This window comes from Sturnira hondurensis, unplaced genomic scaffold, assembly GCF_014824575.4.
Source record: "Sturnira hondurensis isolate 20B ecotype Veracruz unplaced genomic scaffold, ASM1482457v3 Scaffold0003874, whole genome shotgun sequence".
In the NCBI taxonomy this organism is placed as follows: Eukaryota; Metazoa; Chordata; class Mammalia; order Chiroptera; family Phyllostomidae; genus Sturnira; species Sturnira hondurensis.
The window spans coordinates 2,549,825-2,569,041 of record NW_028076505.1 but is presented as its reverse complement, the minus strand read 5'-3'; the positions used below and the strand labels follow the sequence as shown (position 1 = coordinate 2,569,041).

At 45.4% G+C, this 19,217-nt stretch overlaps 1 protein-coding gene across 8 annotated transcripts; it reads left to right on the top strand.

Annotated features, from left to right (window-relative positions):
* Positions 1–726: 726 nt before the first annotated feature.
* ZBTB21 (zinc finger and BTB domain containing 21) lies at positions 727–18,525 on the top strand. Of its 8 annotated transcripts, none has more exons than XM_037043020.1 (4): positions 727–972; positions 6,893–6,960; positions 11,395–12,984; positions 13,582–18,525. In XM_037043020.1, the coding sequence occupies exons 3-4, from the start codon at positions 11,406–11,408 to the stop codon at positions 14,574–14,576; spliced, it is 2,574 nt and encodes an 857-aa protein (XP_036898915.1). In that variant the 5' UTR covers positions 727–972; positions 6,893–6,960; positions 11,395–11,405; the 3' UTR covers positions 14,577–18,525. The 8 variants fall into 8 exon arrangements, with proteins under 8 accessions (XP_036898915.1, XP_036898909.1, XP_036898910.1 ...); XM_037043014.1 differs by adding an exon at positions 9,824–9,944 and having other exon boundaries at positions 11,395–18,525; XM_037043015.1 differs by adding an exon at positions 5,044–5,527 and having other exon boundaries at positions 11,395–18,525.
* The last annotated feature ends 692 nt before the right edge of the window (positions 18,526–19,217 follow it).

Sequence of the window (19,217 nt, the reverse complement as noted above, 5' to 3'; positions counted from 1 at the left end):
TATTAGGCAACATGATGTTCTGTTTAGCTTATCTGACAGAACCTTCCTTTCGTGTTTCCAGTTTGGCATTTGTTACACTCATTTTCTGGCTTAGATTGAAAGAGAAGTGAGTTTTCTGACTAATGGACTTGTAATGTTCATGCAGAAAAACTGAGAGACATCAAACTAAAATTGATATATACGAGAGAAAGTTCACTGCCGCGTGGCCTACTCCGTTCTCGCAGAGTGAACCGGGAGGCCCTGTCTACTCCAATTCACTATCAAGCGGTCCTTCGTGATCAGATCTTTTCAGTGGGAAAAAATGTTAGCGCTCAAGGTCAGCAAATCCGTCTCCGGAGCACGTTCCACGCGCGCTGTGAAGCTTCCATGTTTCTGGGCGACCCAATGGAGAGCTACCAGGAGCCAAGCCCACGACCGTCGGCGACGCCACACCCCGCTCCGCACCCTCGGGTCGCCAGCTCGGCTCCAGCAGACACGCTTCCGCTCGGGAAACCGATCTCCGCGGATCGTGCGGCGGCCCTCCCGCAGGCGCTGAGCCGGGGGCGGGGCGAACGACCGCTGCAAGCCCACACGGTGCGCGCATCTCCCGCCGCCGCCTCCCCTCACGGCCGCCCGGAATCTGCCTCACGAAGCGGAGAGAAGTCAAACAGGCGGCGGAAGACCGACGCGGGCGCGATCCCGGCAGAAGCTTTGGCACAGGAGGACGCGGACTGCGGCGCCGGCGGCGTTCCCGTCGGACCCGCCCTCGCCCCGCCCCCGGCGCTGCGCACCTCCCTCGCCCCGCCCCCGGTGCCCGGTGGCCAATCACAGCACCGCGCACGTGACGAGCGCTGCCTGCGATGACCTCATCCCTGGTGTGGGATGACGTCAAATTCAAGATGGATGGAATCACAGCGGCAGCGGCGGCTGCGGCGCGCGCGAGCCGAGTGTGAGCGGAAAGGGACCTGGCGTCTGCCTCCGGGCTGAAGACCGGTGAGTAACTGTCACGGCCCTCGCCCTAGGAGAACTGCGGGGCTCTGTGGGAGGCCCCAGCCTCCCCGCAAAACGCGGCCTTTCCTGACGTAACTCTGAGGTGATTTCTCTCCGGTTTTTTCTACCAGTGGGTTGCGGGTTCCGAGTGCTTCTGCGCGTGCGCCAGCTACGGTCTCTCACCGAGCATGCCCTGGGCTCCCACGTAGCCCATTGTGCCTTCACATTGCGCATGCTCCTTTCCCGCACTTGGCCTCGCCCTCGCCACTGCGCACGCTCCGTCCCTCACTGGGCTTCCCTCGTTCGGCCAGGTGGCCCTGGGGGCGGGCGCGCCCGGCCTCCGCGCGACTTGTGGCGCCGCCGAACGGTTGGGGCGCCTTCCGGTCAAGGGCGCGTGCTCCCGGCCCGCGCAGTCGCGGACGGGGGTCACCGGCCGGGGTCCGCCGAGGGGCACGCGAGCGTGCGCGGAAACTGGAGGGTCAGCGGGACGCCGCACCTGCCGCGGCCGGCGCCCCTTCCCGTCGTTCCCTGGGGGCCCGCCTGGCTGCTGCCGGGATAACCAGCCAGTAACCCGAGTTAACCCCGCTTCTCGCGCTCTGCCTCCTGGCCGGCCCTCCGCCGAACGCCTGGATCCCGGAGCGCACTCCTTTCTCTCCGGGCCGTTTGGAAGACCTGTTTCTCCGACTGTCTCCACTGCCCGCCGCGGAGCACAGCCCCCTCCGCTGGCCACAAGCGTTTCTGCCGGGCTTGAATGGTTTCACACTTGAGAAAGCCCCGGTCCGAACTCTGCGGCCGGAGGCGGTGGGGAAGGGGGATTTCAGACCGGTGGCGCTGGAGACCCCAGTCCAGAGACTTCCGCCGGTCTGAGTCCCTGTGATCTTGTGATGGGTTCTCCCCTAGCTCACACCACTTACCGGAACAAGCTCAGTAGCTCACTACAAGAGATCATACCTCGGGCCGCAGGGGAGCCCCGCGTCCTAGCTCTTAACCCCGGTTACCAGGCCCTCCAGCCACAGGGCTGCGTGGTTCAGGAGAGTACTTGTGCAGCAGCGTGTTTGGAGGCGGGGTGTTTTTAGGTTCTGCAGTGAGATTGCCCGACAGTGGGAGTTCATCCCACTCCGCACAGTGTAGCAGCCTGGGGTTTTTAGTGCAAGGGCCAACAGCTCTGTCGCATGCAGCATCTGAAGCCATAGTGTGTTATAGTATAGTCCAGTGATCGTTCATAACGAAGGCCCTGAGTCATCAATAAGGAGCCTGCATTGTGTTCTATGTCCCTTTTTTAAAACAAGAAAATAGGTTAATCCATTTTAGAAAGATTTCTTGTTGACAGTTATTTTTAAAACTTCTCCCTCCGATGCTTGGAGTAAATTCTTTGTTCCTCCTTAATGATAACAGTCATTGCATTTAAATTTAAGTATCCCTAAGTATTGCTGTTAAAAAGAAAGTAGAAATTTGGGGCATTGGTTTACCTGGAAAGGTTATAACCCTTGCCCTCGAGGAATTTATAGTGTTTAAGGCAGGTGGTATTAAGTGTATAAGGGCCACGTTACTGAGGGAGTCTCTGGATGAAGAGATCATTGAAGGAACCATTTTAAAAGTCCCCAGAGCTAATGGCTAATCTCCGGGGAGAGCAAATTCTTGAGCTTTTCTTGAGCAAGGTCTGACAGGTGGTAGTGACAAGCCAGAAGGAAAAAGAAGAGGTTTCAGGTTTGAAAGACCTGGTGGCTGGTAGCACACCAAACTGAGTAGGGAATACGTGAGGACAAGCAGATATGGGGATTGGGGTAGAGGGTGTGGGTCATACCTACCGTCCTGGTCGTGTGGTATATCCTGTGATGGATGTCTTCCTTGGGCACCGGAGAGACTGGATGGAGTTGAAGGAGAAGTCCAAGCAGAAACACAGATTTCAAAGTGATTACCCAGTGGTAAACTAAAGCCACGAGAATTTACAAAGCAAAGAAAGCTGCCACGTGCTGAGCTCTGTAGCAGATGCTGGAGCAATAAAGGTGAGCAAGTCCAGGTCTCGAGCCTTTAGTGTGATGATTTCTCTCTTTGCCCAATAGATTACCTGCCAGGCCTTGTGCTGAGCATTAGGGATACACAGGTGGAAACACGGGTTCTCCCTTTTAGGGACTCTCATGAAGGAGAATTGAAAGCCTGTATTACTCAAAATAGTTATGTTATTGCAAAGAGATGAAAGATTTAATAGGTACAAACTATTAAACTTTATACGAACAGTGACATTTGAGCTGGATCTTTCTATAGAAGGTGACCAAATAAAGACAGACATTTTTACATGGTAGAAATCAGGTGTGCGAGTTTGTAAAGTGGGTAGTAAGGTGTGTCCAATAAGGATGGAGAGAGGAACTGTGACCAGAGTATGAAGAGCCTTGTATGCCATTCCAGCATTTGGATTTTATCTGGGAAGTAGTAGGAAGATCTGCGTAATGTTCCAGAGCAGAGCAGTGCTGGGCCCGGCTTTATGTTAGAAAACAAAGGCATGATTTCCACTACTGCATTGAATTAGGGTGACCGAAAAAGCAATATTTATTGTTGTGCAAGATAATATGTTGAGCATTATGAAGGGTGTCAAAAGATACTAAATAAATTCTCAGTCCTACACAGCTTACAGTTGAGACACAGATGACTAACTATGAGGCAATGAATAAACGCTATGTAAATGGTGCCACTCTGTAATGCGGGAGTTGAAAGGTGTGTGCATGCGTGTTATAGAGTAGTCAAGGAAGGTGTATTAGTTTTCTTAGGCTGCCACCATTTCTGTGGCGCCATTACACCACACACTGGGTGGTGTAAACAACAGAAATTTATTTTCTCACAGTTTTGGGGCCTAGAAGTCCAAAATTAAGGTATCTGCAGTGTTGATTTTTCCTGAGGGTTCTTGGCATGTAGATGGCCGGCTTTTCTTTGTCTTCACATGGCATGCCTCTGTGTTCGTGTCTCCTTATAAGTGTACCAGCCAAATTGGAGTTGGGCCCAAAGACCTCATTTTAAATTAATTAGCCCTTTAAAGACAGTCTGAAGTACCACGGGGTTATAACTTCAGCATATGAATGGGTGGGGGAGGGGGAGGACACCATCTAGCGTGTGACGGAAGGCTTAATTGGAACTTGAGCTGAGCTTTAAAATATGATTAATGTCAAGGTGAGTGCATGCTGGAGAGGGGTTAGATGAGATGTAGAGCATTACAGATTAGGTGATAGAAGGAGCAAGATATGCGGATTGTGTCTCAGAGACCAAGTGTCTGAAGCAGGAAATTAATCTTCAGTATAACTAAGGGGAAGAAATTCTAAAAAATTGTTGGAAACCAAATTCACTCCTTTGGAGTACGGGTCTTTAAAAGTTTGCATTTTGACCTGATGGAGAACCATTGTTTTTAGTATTTTGTTTTTAGAGCCAAGGCTGGCTCTTTTCACTTAGATCTTATGTCTCAGCTGAAATGTCACTTCAAGGCATTTCCTGACCATCCTCTCCAAACCCCTACTTACTCCACTTAGTCATAGCACCCTGTTTATTTCCATTATAACACTGAGGACAATCGGTATCATGTTTTTTATTCCCTTGTTTATCATCTGATTTACTTCACTAAAACATGGGGCCTTGTCTCTTGTGCACCCCTGTATTTCAGGTATATCTTACCATGACTTGCGTATGTAGCAGGAGCTCAAATAAATTGCATTAATAATAGTAATGCTTAATGTGTACACCTGGAGAATGATTAAAGCTCTTTTAGAAAGCTCAGTGGAGCAGCAGTTTATCAAGGATGGATCTGGAAAGTATGACAGAAAAATGAATACCGCTTAGAAATATGTTAGAGACCTTTAATAACAAGCACAGAAATTGACTGGCTAGGCTGAATAGAAAAAGGAATTTATTATAAAGGTACAGTATTGCTCATTATGAGGTTTAAGGAAAAGATAAAGAATTGGACCTGGAAGGACAAAAACCATGGTAACTGCAGGCATGTGTGCAGTCAGGCACTGGCAGGCTGCACTTCCAGGCTGCTGCTGAGATAAATCAGCTCCACTCATTTACTGCCTTTGTCACCTCTGTCAGGCCCATGTTCCAGAGAGAAAGTTTCCGATCGGCTTGGCTTCGGTTGTGTGCCTACCCCTGCACAAGGGTCAGCAGGCCTCAGACTGTCCCCAGGAGTGCACGCGGTTCTTCCAAAGCCAAGCCAAGGGGCCTCCCACAGCAGGAGTGGTGGCTGCAGGCAGCCAGGCCCGGAGAGGCTCCACCGGGCCTGGACTGAGTTACAGTGGAGCCGTTCAGCTGGAGGTGCAGAGAACACGCCTTCAACCCAAATCAGACCTTCTCTAGAGACTGAAAATGTGGGGAGCTGGAATCCGAGGGCGTGAGTGACGTTACTCTCTTGAAGGATCAGATAAGCGAGGCTGGCTTTGAAACGTGAGGAGCTTCAGAAGTTTCTGGATATCTCCATTGTCCCAGAATGAATAAGATAAGAACTAAACTCAGAGACAGCTCCCTGTCACCATCTAATAGTAAAATCAAGTGGAGAGAATCGGGGCTGAATCCAGAGGTGAGGTTTGGGGGCAAAACCTCACATGGTGTGTGTGTGTGTGTGTGCACGCGTGTTTATAGTTCAGTCAGTTGTAGGTGTATGGTTTCTCTGACTGTGTGCTTCCCTTTTGAGCCATGCATCCCTTCTTTTTTTCCACTGCCGTTTTAAGACTATATGAACAGCCCCCAGCTTCCCAAATTATCCCGTGCCCAGAGTTCACTTTTAGGTTGATGTTTTACATGCAGAGACAGTTCTCCTATAGAACTGGTGGGAAGGCTTCTGTGTGGTCGCCCTGGAGCCAGTGTGATTTACAATGTACCTTAGCTCCAGCACCACCGGAGTTTTGGTCCCCAAACTTGAAGGGTAGTGAGGAGATTATTCCGGTTCCTTCCCATCTTCCTTTCTGAGCCCCTTTCTCGTTTTCATGTGTTTCTTTACCCAAGTGCTTTTCTGTTTCCTGTTTCTATCCCCAGAATGTTGTGAACATCAAAATTGCCTTCCTTCCACCTACCCCCTTAAAAATCTTAACTTCTTGCAACTGATCTAAATTTGGTATAAAGAGAAAATCATTGGCATTGAATTAAATTATATTAAAATAGGAATTCCCTGCTCCTCTTAGCATTTAGTATCTGAGGAGTTTGAGGTGATGGTATGAATTAATTTTCTGGGATCTAGTTGTGAAGGGCTTTGTAGTCATTCTAGGGAGCTGGGATCCCAGGCCGTGGCTAGCCTTCTGGGAGTTTTGAAGACCTGGTAGGATTGGATGAGTGTTTCTGGAAAGTATCTGTAGTGGAAAGTGGGAAGTGAAGAGTGGAACCTAGAGTGTTATTGTAGTCAAGTGAGCTGTGAGTCCCGAACCTTCCTGATGTCCTCGCTGTTCGCTCATCCATCTTTCCACCCCTGGCCCCATCACCTGTTTCCTGGAATCAGTATCACCACACGTTTTCCGTGCCCTTCAGCACACCGTCTGTCCTACCGCAGGGATGTGTGCTGCTGGAGAACCCGCAGTCAGCCGGCGCATTCATCTGCCATCACAGCGCCTCCTGTGACATGTGGCCACTCACAGACCCATGTAACCAACCAGGAAAGAAAGAGAATAAAATGCACACTGGCTATGTCAGAAATACTGTGTGTGGTAGGGACTTCAGACGTGCTGCGTCTCATGTTCATCATGAGAGTCCTTTGTAAATGGGCGGTGTCAGCCCTGCTCATCAGGTTAAGGAAGCCGCTTGCACTCAGAAAGGTCAAGTGACCTTTACAAGATTACGCATCTAATAGGTGGCAAAGCCAAGAGTTGAGGCAAGTGCACTGATTTGAAAGTCCCATGCAGCTGTGACTTTGTGAATTGTTAATCATAAAGATTCTCTAATTTTCAAATTTCAGGAAACAACATGAGATAGAAACAATTCAGGAAGAGTTTGGGAAGATACTTGCGTGCAGGGATCCAAGTGGTAAGCAAGTCACAGCCCTGTTGCAGAGTCTGGGTTTCCTGGGGGATTTCCTCCCAGCTTTTTCTGCCACTCACAAAGGGCCTTTTCTTCACAGTTCACCCACTTTTCTTCTAAGAGTGCTGAGGGTTTTCCACCATGACTAAAAGTGGTAGCAGGAACACCTGCACTGATGAGTCAGGTAGAGATGATTGAAGGAAAAGGTACAGGACTTGGATGCAGGTGGCAAGGTGTGCACACTAGAACTTTTACACTTACAGTGCACTGTCTTCTGTAAGTCAGAGGCTGATTATTCATAATTAAAACATACATAAGAAATTGGACTTTGATGAGCCAGCAGGTTTATGATGGAGAAAATATACCCAGTAGCAAATCTGGCCTCATCTGGGAGGCAAAGACCAGAAGAGGCAACAGATTTTGAGAAACCAGATTGCATGCACATCTACCAGCCACAAAGAGTTTTGCTGGATTATCTCATGGCATTTAGCAGTTTTGGTTTTCCCCCCTTTTTGCCTGCATTCTTAATGTAGCATTTTATGTTTTTAGTTGTGAAACTCCATAAATATACCTACTGTCACTGATGTACAAAAGTTCAAAATGTTATCTTTCTGCAGCTCCACCAGGAAAAGGGCTATTTTTTTTAAGTTTTAGTAGTGGGATTGAAGGGTAAAAGCAAGGACCTCAACCTGAAGGTGAGGGGCCTGCACTGCCCTGTGCTCTCCATTTTGTTGCTCCAGATATCTAGAACCATTGTCCTGGGACGGCACTGGAGAGGCAGAAGGGGTCTTGGGCCTCTGATAGCCCTTGAGTGTAGCCCCAGGGCCCTCAGGCCTCTGTCCCCTCTCTAGCCTCCTTGCCTGACTTCCCCTACTGTATCCTTTGCTCCAGCCCAGTCCTCTGTCTTGTTTGTGATTTTTGGGCATACTGCTCCTAACTTTGGAATGCCCATCACTCTTCCTTCCTGAGTCTTCCCACGTCCTTAACTCCTGTTTGTTCATGAGGCCTCATCTTGACTGCCTTCCTGGCCTCCCTCTCACCTGGATCAGTGCCCATCACCTGTACTCCTCTGTATTTTGTACACACCCGTCTGGTGCTTAACATACTGGAGCATGATAATGGATTGCAAGACTGTTCCCATGCAAGACTTCAAGCACCGTGAGGCAGGATCATGCTTGTCAGATTGATATCCTCCACATTTAGCAGGTTCTGGCACATATTAGACAGGTGCCCAACTATGAGAAGCATGTAACTTGATGACTAACAATCCAGGCTCTGGGGCAAGACTCCAGCCCCACTGCTAACTGACTGGGTGACCTTGGGCACATCACTCTGCTTCTCAGTGCTTCCATTTCTTACTTTGTAAAACAGGGATGATGACAGCACCTGGCTCCAGTGTTTATGTGAGCATTAAAAGAGGAAACTAGAGGCGGTGGTGCAGGGGTAAGAGCATGGCCTCTGAAGCCGGTCACTCTGTGTGAGTCCTGCTCAGCTGCTTGGTCCAAGTGACCTTGAGCACATTGATTACTCATCTGTGTTTTGCTTTCTCATCTGTAAAATGGGGGTAATAATGGTACCTGCAGCCTAGGGTTGCTGTTAATGATGAGTTAATGAATGAAAGTGTTTACAGTAGTGTGTGGCAGTAAATGTTCAATTAGTGTTTGAGTGACTAGATTGGAAACAGTCTCTCACTTTAGAATTTCTCAATTCTCTCACTGTGTGGCTCTCTCTTCAAAATCTTTTCAACTTTCCATTATGGTACTTGTTTATCAACCATACTGCATTTGTTTATCAGGCAAGTTACGAATTTGTACATGTTTAGCCACTTCTCAGGCAAGCAGTTTCATTGGTACTCTAAATGGAGTATCAAATAAATAGTTTTAATCCCGAAATTATTTTCAGGGACAGTGATTATTTCTCTTACAGTTCAATTCTGAGTGACTTAAGGTTCTCTAATTCTCGTATGTTTTTGTTCAAAGATTATAGGTACCTGTGATTCAAGGGATTGGAAGTAACCTACTTAGAGCAAAAGCAGGGATGATAATTTGAAGAAAGCAAAGGAAGGATACTTTCTGAAAAAAAATGTTGACTTTTAGCACATAGAATAGGGTGCAAATTGTATGTGGAATACCATTTGCTTCTTGTTCAAGGACAGACATTACATTCTTGGTTTAGTCTTCACACGGTTCCTCGGCCTATACTTATAGTTTCAAATTCCCTTGGTGTCTTATTTTGGGTTCCCCAAAAGTAGACCCTGAGACAAGGGTGGAGTTAACCTAGACCCTTTTTTGATACTGAATTAAATGCCTATTAAGCCTACAAATTAATTGCACAACATTTGTCAAGTCCTTACTACATATGACGCTACGTCACCAAAACTGTAAAACAACCTTGAAGGAGGGGGCGCAGTTCCCCCCATTTGAAGCAAGGGGACCTGATAATCAGAGAGGCTGATCGTCAACAAGGGAGGAGCCAGCGTTTCCGCCCCAGTGTCGTGGGCAAAGCCTGCACCCTGCCACTAGGCTGTGTCTTGCCTTTAGATTTGAAGAGACTTTTGTTGGAATCCCAACTCAGACTCCTTAGTTTAGAGTTAGCAGTTGTAGTTTAGAGCCAAGCAAGAGTTTTCCTTTGTGCTTTTCTTTGTGCTTTCGTTGAACATGTGATTTGGTAAGAATAAAATATTCAGAAGATTGCAAGGTGTTTAGCATAAAAAAGAAAAACTCTTTAACATTTCTAAACTTTGTAATATAGTAATTAGGATACAGTAGTATTTAGCTAATGGTTTTCACTTTCAAAATTCATACCTATTTTTAGTTTTTATTTTTATTATTTTATAATCCTCACTCAATCTGGTTTTTATTGATTTTAGAGCGGGGAGGAGAGAGAAACATCAATGTGAAAGAGAAACTTTGACAGGTTGCCTCCACCACATACCCTTTCAGGGAATCAAACCTGCAACCTTGTGGTGAATGGGATGATGCTTTAACCAGGTGAGCCACCCGGCCAGGGCCCAAATTTGTACCTTTAAAAAAAAAATGTAGGCCTGGCTGGTGTAGCTCAGTGGATTGAGTGCCAGCCTGTGAACCAGAGTCACAGTTTGGATTCCCAGACAGGGCACACGCCTGGGTTGCAGGCTGGGTCCCCAGTGAAGGGTGCATGAGAGGCAACCACACATTGATGTTTCTCCCTCTCTCTCTCCCTCCCTCCCTTCTGTCTACAAATAATAAAATATTTTTTTAAAAATCAATTTATTTTTTAGAGAGAGAAGAAGGGGGGAGAAAGAGGGGGAGAGAAACATCATTCAGGTGCCACTTGCACGCTCCTGACTGAGGACCCAGCCTGCAACATGGGCACGTGCCCTGAACTGGATTTGGACTAGTGACCGTAATGTTTGCAGGCCAGCACGCACCCACTGAGCCACACCAGCCAGGGCCATACCTATTTTTACAGGTGTGGTAAGATCTGTACTTTGCAACCCACTGTTTACAATTCACATTGCAAGTACATATACTCAGTTGGGGCGGGGGGGAGGGGAGACTTTCCTCCACCCTGCTAGGCTCTACAGGGTGGTCTAATAATGAAATTAACATAAGACAGATTAACAAGAGAAAATAGTGAAATTTAACTACAGATATATATCTGGAAACCCCACATACATGAGAGGTCCAGAGGCAGGAAATGAGGTATATGTGACATTCTGAGTTACGGATGAGGCGAGGCATCTTGGGGGCTTCAGATCAGAGGACCGCCATTGTAGGGCAATAAAAGCACATACTCAGTAATTAGTAGTTCGTCCTGTCATCTGGGCAGGTCAGAAAGGTTATCTGATAATCTTAGTAGGGACAAGGTCCCTAATTCATCAGTTCCTCTGGGTTGTTTGGGGGCCAAGTTTCTCTTGAGGCCACGGGGTCTCAGTTGCCTTTAGCTCAAAATAATCCACATACCACAGAGACATATCTTGGGCAACTTGTTCTGAACCCCTACCCAGTAAGAAAGTGGATTTCCTTTCAGAATTATAGACTTAAGGCAGTTCAATACTTCATACTTATTCCCTGAACTAATAATACGAATAGAACTGAACAGCAAATAGGTAAAGCCCCTAAGTAATAAACCCTCGTTTTCAAATATAGCTTCCTTACATACCTGCCAAGTTCTAGCAGCCTTTTTGATGGTATGAAAATACCTGTGTCATAGTCCTTAGTCCCCCAAAATCCCTTAATTTTAAGATTGATGATCTGCTTACACCAAGGAGACTTGTTTCCTCATCTTTTTTGTTATTTAAATAAGATTGTTCATCCAGAAAGCTTTTGTGTGCCTGTAATCTGCTAAATATTGGCACCTCTGAAAAGACAGCGAAAGGCCCCTGCCCCTGAGGAGCATTTCGCCTGGTAGAGAGTTTTGACTGCATTGTTCATAATAGTTTTGTGCTTTGCCTTTCAGATAACCCAGCGATGGAGGGGTTGCAGCATTACATCAACCCAGCACACGCCATCTCTCTCCTGAGCGCTCTCAACGAGGAGCGCCTCAAAGGGCAGTTGTGCGATGTGCTTCTGATTGTTGGAGACCAGAAATTTCGAGCTCACAAAAATGTCTTGGCTGCTAGCAGCGAATACTTCCATAGTTTATTCACAAATAAGGAGAATGAGTCACAAACTGTATTTCAGCTTGACTTCTGTGAACCGGATGCCTTTGATAACGTTTTGAACTACATTTACTCCTCATCCCTGTTTGTTGAGAAAGGCGGCCTGGCTGCTGTGCAAGAACTAGGCTACAGCCTTGGGATCTCCTTTCTGACCAACATCGTCTCTAGGACACCTCAGGCCCCCTTTCCAGTGTGTCCCAACAGGAAAAAGGTGTTCATAGAGCATGATGAAAACAGTTCTCAAAAGAGAAGTGTCATTGTCTGTCAAAGCAGGAACGAAGCACAAGGAAAAACTGTCAGTCAGAGTCCACCTGATCTAAGCCATACCTCTCGGCCTTCCCCGAGCAGTGCAGTCAAGGCCAACACCAGTAAGCCCCACATTTCCAAACCCATCGAGCCACTTCACAACTTGTCACTGACTGAGAAGAGTTGTCCGAAAGACGGTTCAGCAGGCTACACAAAGCCTCTCGAACGTTCTGGGTCTCTGGATGATACCAGCAGAAGCGGTCTGGTGAAGAGGAACACAGTCCTGCCTTCCACACCGCTACCAGACAGGCAGGCAGTGGACGATAAACCAGGTGGGAGTGGTCAGCTTCCCAAAGGGAAGGCTATAGAGCTGGCTCTGAAAAGGCCACGGCCCCCTGTCCTGTCTCTTCGAAGCTCGTCAGAGACCCCTTACCTACTGAAAGAAACTAACAGAGGAAGTGGTGCAGGCGAGGACAGAAACTTGTTGTACTATTCAAAGTTAGGCTTGGTGATCCCGTCCGGTGGGTCTGCTTCTGCAAACCAAAGCATTGACAGGAGCGGCCCACTCGTTAAGAGTCTTCTGCGACGGTCACTGTCAATGGATAGCCAGGTTCCTGTCTACTCTCCATCAATAGATCTGAAACCTCCCCAGGGCTCGTCTGCAGTGCCCAGTGATGCTCCCGGGACTGTCTTCTGTGCTGCATCTCAAAAGTCATCTTTAAAAGAGGGTGGTGAAAAACCAGCTCTGGATGACGGGACTCCACAGCCACACCGTCTCAGGTCCTTCAGTGCTTCTCAGACCACAGAGAGGGAGGGCGTCCCCCCTGTCTCCGAAGTTCGCATCAAGACAGAGCCCTGCAGCCCACTGGCGGATCCCTCCGACATCATTCGAGTCACTGTGGGGGATGCCGCCGCGGTGGCGTCTGGCACGAGGGACCATTCCCTGAAAACAGAAGATGACCAAAAAGACATGAGCAGACTCCCAGCAAAAAGAAGGTTCCAAGCAGACCACCGACTGCCGCTGAAGAAGTTAAAGGTGGATGAGCACGGTGCTCTGGTGTCAGAAGATAACCTTGAGGAAGGCTCAAGCCCCACTCTCAATGCAGATTTTCCAGATTCTGACTTGAATAAAGATGAATTTGGTGAGTTGGAGGGAACAAGACCAAACAAAAAATTTAAATGCAAACATTGCCTTAAGATCTTTAGATCAACAGCAGGTCTTCACCGGCACATTAACATGTACCACAACCCAGAAAAGCCCTACGCCTGTGACATCTGTCACAAGCGGTTTCACACAAACTTCAAGGTGTGGACCCACTGTCAGACCCAGCACGGCATAGTGAAGAATCCGTCACCAGCCTCTAGTTCACATGCCGTTCTGGATGAAAAATTCCAAAGAAAGTTGATTGACATAGTGAGAGAGAGAGAGATTAAGAAGGCCCTGATCTTTAAGTTGAGGCGCAGCAAGCCTGGCTTTCAGGGGCAGAGTAGTTCCCCAGCTCAAGTCATCAAGAGGAACTTGAGGTCGCGAGCCAAAGGCGCATACATTTGTACTTACTGTGGAAAGGCCTATCGCTTCCTCTCTCAGTTCAAACAGCACATAAAGATGCACCCAGGAGAGAAGCCCCTTGGAGGACACAAGGTCGCTAAGCCGAAAGCGCTCGCTCCTGATGGTCCGGTAGAGAACAAGGAGGTTTTCCAGTGCCGCCTCTGTAACGCTAAGCTCTCTTCTCTCCTAGAGCAAGGCAGCCACGAGCGACTGTGCCGAAATGCCACCGTGTGCCCCTACTGCAGCCTTAGGTTCTTTTCGCCTGAGCTCAAGCACGAGCACGAGAGCAAGTGTGAGTACAAAAAGCTGACGTGCCTGGAGTGCATGCGCACGTTCAAGTCCTCCTTCAGCATTTGGCGGCACCAGGTTGAAGTCCACAATCAGAATACCATGTCTCTAGCTGAAAACTTCTCTTTACCCATCCTGGACCACAACGGCGAAGTCACCAGCTCTTCCAGGTGCCAGCCCCAGCCTGAGCCTCAGAAAGCAAACCACGTGGTCACAGCAAAAGATGACAACACGTTCAGTGACTGTTCAGAGCAAGTCAACTTCGATTCAGAAGATTCTTCCTGTCTCCCAGAAGACCTTAGCCTTTCGAAGCCACTGAAGATCCAAGTCAAAGAGGAGCCTTTGGAGGAAGCTGAGGAGGTGGCGCCCGAAGCCAGCACAGCTCCCAAAGAGGCAGCTCCGAGCAAGGACTCCAGCCTGTGGCCCTGTGAGAAATGCGGCAAGACATTCACAGCACACAAGCAGCTGGAGCGGCACCAGGAGCTCTTGTGTTCCGTGAAACCATTCATCTGCCATGTTTGCAACAAAGCTTTTCGTACCAATTTCCGGCTCTGGAGTCACTTCCAGTCCCATATGTCTCAGGCTACAGAGAACTCAGCACACAAAGAATCTGAAGTGGGCCCTGTTCCCACAAACTCTCCGTCACCACCACCGCTGCCCCCGCCACCACCGCTGCCCAAGATCCAGCCCCTAGAGCCTGACAGCCCAACAGGTCTGTCTGAAAACGCGGCTCCCGCCACGGAGAAACTGTTTGTGCCCCAAGAATCAGACACACTTTTCTACCACGCCCCGCCCCTTTCAGCAATTACATTTAAAAGACAGTTTATGTGTAAACTTTGCCATAGGACATTCAAAACTGCATTCAGTCTTTGGAGCCATGAACAAACCCACAATTAAGAGACCTACCCTTTCCCCTGTAACAAAGTGGGGAAGGTCTCCGACTTGCAGCCGACATGGTAAAGTGTGTCGTATAAGAGGGAAAATATTTTTTACAAAAGAATAATAAAGGTTGGAAATTGTTATGTTGGAATATAAGTTTGAGGTAAACTGATGTTAATTAGTAATGTCTTTACCCAAAACTTTACTCCTTTACTTAGGAAAATTGTAAAAAGTACAGTGCTTCTGACCTTACAGTCACAGGACATTTTTACTTCATTAATGTTGACATTTGATTGCTTTTGGTTGTTTGCATGTTTCCTCATTCCAGTGTCAGTATAATCTTTTACTCAAGGTGGTTTTGTTTTTTCACTGATTTGCAGCTAGTAAAATACTATTAAAAGATTTCTGTTTTGATTATATCAAGACACCTAAGTTTTAGTTAAATCTTAGCCATGCTCTTAAGTCCAAAACTTATCAGGAACAAGTGGAGTAGTTTGCAGCATTAATTTAGGTCTTTAGAAAACTCTAGCAATAAAAAAAAATAAACCTCAACTTTAATAAGTTATCCTGACACTTGATAAAAATATTGGCATTTTGTGGTCACATAGAACTTTTTTGTATGAGATTTGTGAGAAATTTAAATCAGCAATAGTAATAATACTTGGATTTCTCTAAAATAAAAACTTGTTCTTGGGCCATTTAATATAATTATTGGTAGAGGATGGGAAGTGAAAATGTTAAGATTTTTGGAGGTCCCCTAGAGTCCATTTATGAGAGCTTCGGCAGCGACGGGCATTGTGTCCAAACTGCACATCGTGCTGTGTGCGCATCACAGTTCCAAGTTCAGTCCAGCATCGGACGGACTGAATGTTGGGTTCCCTCTGGTTTACGCTGCCACAAATTGAGAATCTGAGTGCATCTGGGACGAAGATAACATGGCACTAATTTTGAAATTAACAACATTAGTATAACAAATAAGGTCAGGACCTATATTTACAGAGCCAGCGTAGCTGCCCTGAATCCCACGTTACCATTCACTTCTGGAGACTTGAGGCAGAGAGCAATGCCACACTGCAGTCTCGTGCTTTTCGAAAACAATATTTACAGTATACAGTTTCCTACCTCTCTTTCTCGTGAAAAGTTCTGTTAGAATTTGTTGGTGTTTACTGTGGTAAAACACCCCTAGTGGAGCCATCCTGCTTTCAGTCCGTGCTTAGTGTTTCCCAAATAGGTGTGAGAGCACAGTCCAGGGTCCACTTCGGCTTTTCTTCTGGCCCAGAGGGTTTGGGCTTTTTTTTCTACTTTGCATTTGAAATTAAATTGTAATCGAAAGCCTTTCAGTAGGTGTTATCCACAGTTCAAGGAGCTGTTTCAAAAGGTAAAATTTTTATTTCACTTCTGGGGGGTAGTTAGATATATAAAAGTAGAAATATTGAAATTACAAATGCCTTTTAAGGTAGCGATATGGGTAAAGACTCCCAAGTTTACTTTTTTTTTTTTTTACAAACTTTTCTCCAAAAAATCAACTATTGTGACTAAGAAAGAGTTATCTGAGCACTTAAATTGCGTGCTCCAGCAGAACAGAACTGTCCTTGTCGTCCCAGTACCCACATTCCATACCAGTGCTAGGAAAGACACGCTTATTTTTTACTTGAAATACAAGTGTTTTTATAAAATACTGTGTACATCATAGAAATTACATTGGACATTTTCCCTCTTATTCTTTCATTTGAAAACTTAAGAGTCCCCAAATATTTGTGGTTACTTCCTATTTCTGTTCTTACCTAAATTTGATGGAGAAAATAAAGTTACAGTGAATGATTATTATCATCTTTATATTTTGTTGAAAAAATATGTGCATTTTAAAGACAAGACTGAAGCATATGATTTAATGTCAAACGTTAGGATGGATTAGTGTCCATTGAGTTCATTTCCTTTGTCATTTGGTATTTCTTACTCTGACACCTTGGTAGCTGTTCACTTCAGGAGTTTCCCTTGGAGTAATCATTACTTACGACTGTTCAAGTATCGTAATAATTCCATGGTAGACAGTGTCTTGGCATTGTAAATTTAGTATCCCAGGGCTTGAACCTTTACTCTACTTTTTTGAGGTTTTTAAATAAAGTTAATTAGTAAAATATTTTTGATCTAAATGTAGGCTCTACAAATCTGTTAGATTTCAAAAGTTACCAGTGGTTCATCTGGTTAGTTCACATTTTTGTCTAGGCAAGGAATATAAGACTTCAAATAAAATTTTGAACCAAAAACATTTATAATGCAGTTCTGGTTTTTCTATTACTTTTTATACTGTACCTTAAAAGCATTAGGCTGAGAGTTTATTTTGGTGGTCAAAAAATAAAATAAGCTTCCATTTGTGTAACTATTTTAAATGTGAAGAAGTAAAATAATGAAAAGTTAATTGCTTTGTTCAGCAAACAGGTTTTTAAAAACTATCTCAGACAAATACTTGGTGTAAGACAACTTGGTCTTTCATTGCAGCTCTTTAGCTAGCAAATATATTCTTGAAAAGGTTTTTTCTGATTGTAATTTTTGAAAGTGTAGAAAATTCACTATTCCTTGTAAGTGTTCAGGATGCCTGCTTTTTTACGCAGTCGTGGAAAGAATGTAAAATGTTTTAATATATTTGTTAATCTGAGAACTTGTTATTGAATCATTTTCTTCACGTTGGGGAGGGAGGGAGGAAGGAACACCATAAAACACATGTCATTATCAAGGTAAGCAATGGAGCTAACAAGTGGTGCACATTTTTTTATAGTAGTATCTCAAGATTAACAGAATATTTGCCTTTAAAAACTGGTAGGGTTAGTACGCATTTATAATTTTACCAAATGACACAACTAACACTTCAACAGTGAGGTCATGTACATTTGTGGGAAGATGACGTTCCTGGTTTTCCGCGCTATTATGGACCGTAATAGCCTTTAAATATAGGCCCCCACACTTAACTGGGGCTGCTGTAATCCTCACGCAGCACCCGCTGGTGCGGAGAACAGCAGCAAGAGCAAAGCATGCCCTCTCACGGAGGCTAGGGGTGTTCCCACAGGACAGTGCGCAAGAGAGGAAATTCTAAAGTCTGCCTTTGTGCCCTCGGATGTGTGTGTGTGCACGTGTGCCACTGTGATCTGGAACTCCAGGAAATAAAATTATTTGAATGTTCTTACTACGAAATAATTAGATGTCATTCATAACAAGTTTCTCTATAAATTGCACTAATACCAGAATATTACAAGTCAGTTTCATCAGTTTCTGATATCTCAAGTGTTTTTAATAATTGTGAAAGACATTGTTTTAAATAGTACACATTCTTTAATAAGCTCTTTAACACTGGTCTTTTTAAGTTTTAAAGATAGGTTTTTCTCTTGTGGCTTTAGCACTTTAAGAAGTTTGCGGTTTGCCTACTTTTTAGTGTGTTCACTGTTTCTCAGTGTCCCTGGTTGTGGCACTTCCACGCGACCAGGAGGAAACTGAACAGTGAATTAATGTCAGGCTTTTAAAAAATGCCTTTTAGAGACAGTCATTTGGGAACCAAAGTATTTTAGTGTAAATCTGTAATATAATTGAATTCAGTGCTTTTGGTCATTTATTAGTGTTGTCCAGATTTTCCACAGTTATACTTGGTTGATACTGATTTCCAAAAGTGATAATTTCTTAATTGAGATTAATTCAAGACCATTTCAAAATTTTCATTAAGTAAATGTTTATTGATAAAAAGGAAAAATGTGGTTTTATAATTGTGTGTATTTTGTTGTTATACCTTTAGCAAAATAAATCACTTGGTTTTATTTAGAAATAAGCTTTTTTGGACTGAAGACTCATAGTCAGATAGGGTTTCTGTGGAATGTTAATCCATTGCTTATTTGTATCCAATTCTGTTGTCTGTTTCCTTTGCTTAAATCTTGACTAAAAATGATGGGAGTCAATAAATTTGTACTGTATTTTGTTTTGAGTCTGTCTGATTGGAATGTTTTATACTTTGATAATAACGACTAATAGCATTGAAATTTATGAATGTGAAGATAAAACCTACTTGGCTAATAGGAAGAGCCAGGCACAAGCTTTAGAAATGTGATTTTCCCCCAACACGTCGGGGGTGCTCATAGAACTGTTTGGCTTCACTGATGTGGGCACCACAAATATGACTAAACCCACAGAAGCAGCACTCTGCCTAGCCACTCTTTTCTTTACTGTTCAAATTAGTATTTTTTTTAAATGACGGTGAGGTAAATGCATAAAGTTTTTAAGCACCCTACACCGACATTTCGGCATAGCGAATTGATAAACTGGTTTTCTTTCATAATGTCAAGGCTTCGTGTTGCAGCATCTTTCTCCCTTCTCAGTGGCTTTTCCGTAACCCCAGCACACGTTGACTTGGGTCCAGTGGACCAGCCTGCCCTGTGAAGTGAGGCACAGAGCTATGGGTTGCAGATCGCCACCAGCAAGCTGGCTGGGAACTGGGGAAGCAAAGACGGGCTGGGACAGTCATTCCGAATCCTGCCCCCCGGTTTGCGTTTGCCTCTTCAGACGGTTGCCCGACACCCTAAACTAGTCTTTCTGGGGATCCCCTGGCTAAAAGTTTCTTGGAAACACTGCACCAGGAATAAATGGCAAAAATCTTTATTTGAATCTCTTTTAGCCCTT

What these genes read in the sequence shown, in the direction of transcription:
- ZBTB21 (XM_037043017.1), top strand. Translation starts at nt 11,406, where the DNA reads ATGGAGGGGTTGCAGCATTACATCAACCCAGCACACGCCATCTCTCTC.